Below are 6,287 nucleotides of genomic sequence, written 5' to 3'. Positions count from 1 at the left end.
GAACATCCCTGGTCATCCCTACTGCCTCTGATCTGGAGGACTCACTAAACAGAGAACATCCATGGTCATCCCTACTGCCTCTGATCTGGTAGACTCATTAAACAGAGAACATCCCTGGTCATCCCTACTGCATCTGATCTGGAGGACTCACTAAACAGAGAACATCCCTGGTCATCCCTACTGCCTCTGATCTGGAGGACTCACTAAACAGAGAACATCCCTGGTCATCCCTACTGCATCTGATCTGGAGGACTCACTAAACAGAGAACATCCCTGGTCATCCCTACTGCCTCTGATCTGGAGGACTCACTAAACAGAGAACATCCCTGGTCATCCCTACTGCCTCTGATCTGGAGGACTCACTAAACAGAGAATATCCCTGGTCATCCCTACTGCCTCTGATCTGGAGGACTCACTAAACAGAGAACATCCCTGGTCATCCCTACTGCATCTGATCTAGCGGACTCACTAAACAGAGAACATCCCTGGTCATCCCTACTGCATCTGATCTGGAGGACTCACTAAACACATGCTTCATTAGTAAATTATGTCTGAGGGTTGGAGAGTGCCCCATAAATACAAAAAACTAGAAAATGTGGCCATTTGCTTTGCTTAATATAAGGAATTTTAAATGATGTATACTTGTAGGAGCTCTCCAAACAGGTCAGGGACAAAGTTGTGGAGAAGTACAGATCAGGGTTGGGTTATAAAAAAATATCCGAAACTTTGAACATCCCACGAGGCACCAGTGGGATTAGGTTACCCTCGATCCCCAAGAGGTTAAATCCATTATTAAGAAATGGAAACAATATGGCACCACAACAAACCTGCCAAAAGAGGGCCGCCCATCAAAACTCACGGACCGGGCAAGGAGGATATTATTCAGAGAGGCAACAAAGAGACCAAAGATAACCCTGAAGGAGCTGCAAAGCTCCACAGCGGTGATTGGAGTATTTGTCCATAGAACCACTTTAAACCGTACACTCCACAGAGCTGGGCTTTACAGAAGAGTGGCCAGAAAAAAAGCCATTGCTTAAAGAGAAAAATTAGCAAACACGTTTGGTGTTCGCCAAAAGGCATGTGGGAGACTCACCAAACATATGGAAGAAGGTACTCTGGTCAGATGAGACTAAAATGTAGCTTTTTGGCCATCAAGGAAAACGCTATGTCTGGTGCAAACCCAACACCTCTCATCACCCCGAGAACACCATCCCCACAGTAAAGCATGGTGGTGGCAGCATCATGCTGTGGGGATGTTTTTCATTGACAGGGACTGGAAACTGGTCAGAATTGAAGGAATGATGGATGACGCTAAATACAGGGAAATTCTTGAGGAAAACCTGTTTCAGCCTTCTTGAGATTTGAGACTGGGATGGAGGTTCACTTTCCAGCAGGACAATGACCCTAAGCATACTGCTAAAGCAACACTTGAGTGGTTTAAGGGGAAACATTTAAATGCCTTGGAATGGCCTAGTCTCAATCCAATTGAGAATCTGTGCTATGACTTAAAGATTGCTGTACACCAGCGGAACCCATCCAACTTGAAGGAGCTGGAGCAGTTTTGCCTTGAAGAATGGGCAAAAATCCCAATGGCTAGATGTGCCAAGCTTATAGAGACATACCCCAAGAGACTTGTAGCTGTAGTTGCTGCAAAAGGTGGCTCTACAAAGTATTGACTTTGGGGGGGGTGAATAGTTATGCACGCTCAAGTTTTCAGTTTTTTGGTAATATTTCTTGTTTGTTTCACAATAAAAAAAAATTACATCTTCAAAGTGGTAGGCATGCTGTGTAAATCAAATGATACAACCCCCCCAAAAATCTATTTTAATTCCAGGTTGTAAGGCAATAAAATAGGACAAATGCCAAGGGGGGTGAATACTTTGGCAAGCCACTGTAACTCTGCAATGTTGGGATGTATTGGAGAGAGTCTCAGTCTTAAATCATTTTCCACACACAGTCTGTGCCTGTATTTGGTTTTCATGCTAGTGAGGGCCGAGAATCCACTCTCACATTGGTACGTGGTTGCAAAGGGCATCAGTGTCTTAACAGCACGATTTGCCAAGGCAAGAAACTCTGAGCGCAGCCCAATCCAGAAATCTGGCAGTGGCTTCTGATTAAATTCAAGCAAGCTGGTCCTGGGGCTCTGTTCACAAACACAAACAGACCCCACAGAGCCCCAGGACAGCAACACAATTAGACCCAACCACATCATGAGAAAACAAAAAGAGAATTACTTGACACATTGGAAAGAATTAACAAAAAAACAGAGCAAACTAGAATGTTATTTGGCCCTAAACAGAGAGTACACAGTGGCAGAACACCTGACCACTGTGACTGACCCAAATTTAAGGAAATCTTTGACTATGTACAGACTCAGTGATCATAGCCTTGCTATTGAGAAAGGCCACCGTAGGTAGACCTGGCTCTCAAGAGAAGACAGGCAATGTGCACACTGCCCACAAAATGAGGTGGAAACTGAGCTGCACTTCCTAACCTCCTGTCAAATGTATGACCATATTAGCGACACATATTTCCCTCAGATTACACAGATCCACAAAGAATTCGAAAACAAACCCAATTTTGATAAACTCCCATATCTACTGGGTGAAATACGACAGTGTGCCATCACAGCAGCACGATTTGTGACCTTTGCCACAAGAAAAGGGCAACCAGTGAAGAACAAACACCATTGTAAATACAACCCATATTTATGTTTATTTATTTTCCCTTTTGTACTTGAACTATTTGCACATCGTTACAACACAGTATACTATGTGTAATGTTTACTGTAACTTTTTATTGTTTATTAGACTTTTGTTTATTATCTACTTCACTTGCTTTGGCAATCTTAACATGTTTCCCATGCCAGTAAAGCCCTTGGAATGAATTGAGAGATGAAGTAAGAGAGAGGGAGCGAATTTCTCATGCAGGGAGAAAATTAGCACATGGACGTGAAACGCTCAAGGTTGAAACATAGCAAAGAACAATTCTAAAAACACAGGACAGGTGTTATTCGAACGGGCTCAGTCTCTCCTGGGACGCAGAATGTGCTGGGGAATGCACAAAACAACAGCTGCTACGATGAGAGAGAAAGAGAGATGTCTCGTTTTCACTTTCTCCTTTTCGCTTTAAAGCTTGCCTGGTGATTGTACATGAAGCAGATTAATGGGGGGGAAATAAAAAAAAACGATGCACCAACGACCACCGTGCATTCCCAGCGCTGCTTCTTGTTCGCGCGGACGCAAGGTATTTCCCGGTTGATTGCTGCTATCGGACAGTGTCAGTAGCGGTCTGTGAGCGGAGCTGCTGCTGCTGCTGTCTCGACTACAAGCCTGCCTCTGGTGTGGATATGACTTCCTGGCTACGTAAATACGACAATCCTGTGCTGCTCTTCCTGCTCTTGGCCGCTAACATCACCAGCGGGAGCTCTCGTTCCGGTGAGTCCCAGAATACACCTCGATAGCTCGGCTGGGCGACTGCAGACAGAACGACCGGAGACGGATCATTACTAAATGGATAACGTCATCATTGTGTCAATGGGTGTGACAGATGAATGAATAAAGCAATCATTAACAATGAATGAATATGTCAGTGTGTCCCGGATTTGCGTTTATTATGTTATGTCTAGTTTATGAGACCAGTCCGGATAATAGTCCCGACTCGTCACCCTGCTGGTCATCTATCAGTGTCCACGACGCGACGTTGCGCTCAAACACGTTATTCTGTCAATAACAATGAAAATCACATATAGCCTATCAATGCACTGCATCTATCAAATACATGTTGCATACTGTTATATGCTCAGACTTATATTATAAATCTCTTCAGGCATTCAAAAGGCGTTGATTATGTTTATCACGGCATTGATATGTCAGAGTTGTGATCAGCCTCGACTTAGTTAGTACCGATGTTAGTACCGATGTAGCCTGTGTTGTGTTTTCAAGCTGTAACTTAATTACACAGTAATTAAGTCAGAGCTGCTTGTTAATTCACTAATTCATCATAAATTAATTTAACAAATGAGTCAAGCTGGGACCTGCAGCATTCCTAACAAGGCCTACATAACATTACGAAATCTCACAGGGAATGCTATTGATTTGGTAGTGGAATTAGGTCCATATGCGGGACATTGTTTAGAAGCACAGTATTTGCCTACTCTACTGTCTGTAGCATAATTACTCTGATTAATGTGTTTGACTGCATGGTGAAGGTGATTTTTTTAAACCTTTATTTAACTAGTCAAGTCAGTTAATAACAAATTCTTATTTACAATGACGGCCTACTGGGGAACAGTGGGTTAACTGCCTTGTTCAGGGACAGAACGACAGATGTTTTACCTTGTCAGCTCAGGGATTCGATCTAGCAACCTTTCGGTTACTGGCCCAATGCTCTAACTAGGCTACCTGCCGTCCCTACACTCTAACCACTAGGCTACCTGCCGTCCCTACACTCTAACCACTAGGCTACCTGCCGTCCCTACACTCTAACCACTAGGCTACCTGCCGTCCCTACACTCTAACCACTAGGCTACCTGCCGTCCCTACACTCTAACCACTAGGCTACCTGCCATCCCTACACTCTAACCACTAGGCTACCTGCCCCCCCTACACTCTAACCACTAGGCTACCTGCCCCCCCTACACTCTAACCACTAGGCTACCTGCCGTCCCTACACTCTAACCACTAGGCTACCTGCCGTCCCTACACTCTAACCACTAGGCTACCTGCCGTCCCTACACTCTAACCACTAGGCTACCTGCCCCCCCCCCCCCTACACTCTAACCACTAGGCTACCTGCCATCCCTACACTCTAACCACTAGGCTACCTGCCGTCCATACAGTCTAACCACTAGGCTACCTGCCGTCCCTACACTCTAACCGCTAGGCTACCTGCCCCCCCCCTACACTCTAACCACAAGGCTACCTGCCATCCCTACACTCTAACCACTAGGCTACCTGCCATCCCTACACTCTAACCACTAGGCTACCTGCCGTCCCTACACTCTAACCACTAGGCTACCTGCCGTCCCTACACTCTAACCACCAGGCTACCTGCCTCCCCTACACTCTAACCACTAGGCTACCTGCCGTCCCTACACTCTAACCACCAGGCTACCTGCCTCCCCTACACTCTAACCACTAGGCTACCTGCCGTCCATACAGTCTAACCACTAGGCTACCTGCCGTCCCTACACTCTAACCGCTAGGCTACCTGCCCCCCCCCTACACTCTAACCACAAGGCTACCTGCCATCCCTACACTCTAACCACTAGGCTACCTGCCATCCCTACACTCTAACCACTAGGCTACCTGCCGTCCCTACACTCTAACCACTAGGCTACCTGCCGTCCCTACACTCTAACCACTAGGCTACCTGCCATCCCTACACTCTAACCACTAGGCTACCTGCCGTCCCTACACTCTAACCACCAGGCTACCTGCCGTCCCTACACTCTAACCACCAGGCTACCTGCCGTCCCTACACTCTAACCACTAGGCTACCTGCCGTCCCTACACTCTAACCACTAGGCTACCTGCCGACCCTACACTCTAACCACTAGGCTACCTGGCGTCCCTACACTCTAACCACTAGGCTACCTGTAATAAAGCCCTTTTGTAGGGGAAAAATCATTCTGATTGGCTGGGTGTGAACTCCATAGATTAGGGCCTAATGAATTTCTTTTCAATTGACTAATTTCCTTATATGAAGGGCTGATCTTGTGAGTAAACTTGTGAAATAACTACACTGGAGCACCTGTACACACACACACACACACACACACACACACACACACACACACACACACACACACACACACACACACACACACACACACACACACACACACACACACACACACACACACACACACACCACACACACACACACACACACACACACACACACACACACACACACACACACACACACACATATACACACATACACACAGTCTTGTACAGCTAACCCTGTGGGGACACACAATTCAGTCCGATTCAAAATCTTATTTTCCCTTAACCTAACCCGTACTCTTACTCTTACCCTAACCTTAACCCTAGCCCTAACCTTAACCCAAAAACCTAACCTTAACCCTAGCCCTAACCTTAACCCAAAAACCTAACCTTAACCCTAGCCCTAACCTTAACCCAAAAACCTAACCTTAACCCTAACCCTAACCTTAACCCAAAAACCTAACCTTAACCCTATGCCTAGGTCCTAAAACGAACCCTAGCTCCTAACCCTAACCCTTAACATAATTCTAACACTAATTCTGATCTTAACCCTAA

At 45.9% G+C, this 6,287-nt stretch overlaps 1 protein-coding gene across 1 annotated transcript in view; it reads left to right on the top strand.

The window, feature by feature from the left end:
* Positions 1-3,349: 3,349 nt before the first annotated feature.
* itgb8 (integrin, beta 8) overlaps positions 3,350-6,287 on the top strand; it is a 33,101-nt gene continuing 30,163 nt past the window's right edge. Inside the window, exon 1 of the mRNA XM_045694953.2 lies at positions 3,350-3,437. Coding sequence (XP_045550909.2) covers positions 3,350-3,437 — 88 coding nt within the window. The remainder of the gene's footprint in view (positions 3,438-6,287) is intronic.

This window comes from Salmo salar, chromosome 14 (assembly GCF_965601325.2).
Source record: "Salmo salar chromosome 14, fSalSal1, whole genome shotgun sequence".
NCBI classification, from domain to species: Eukaryota; Metazoa; Chordata; class Actinopteri; order Salmoniformes; family Salmonidae; genus Salmo; species Salmo salar.
Note: the sequence above shows the minus strand (reverse complement) of the source record. Positions and strands in the feature narration are given on the sequence as shown.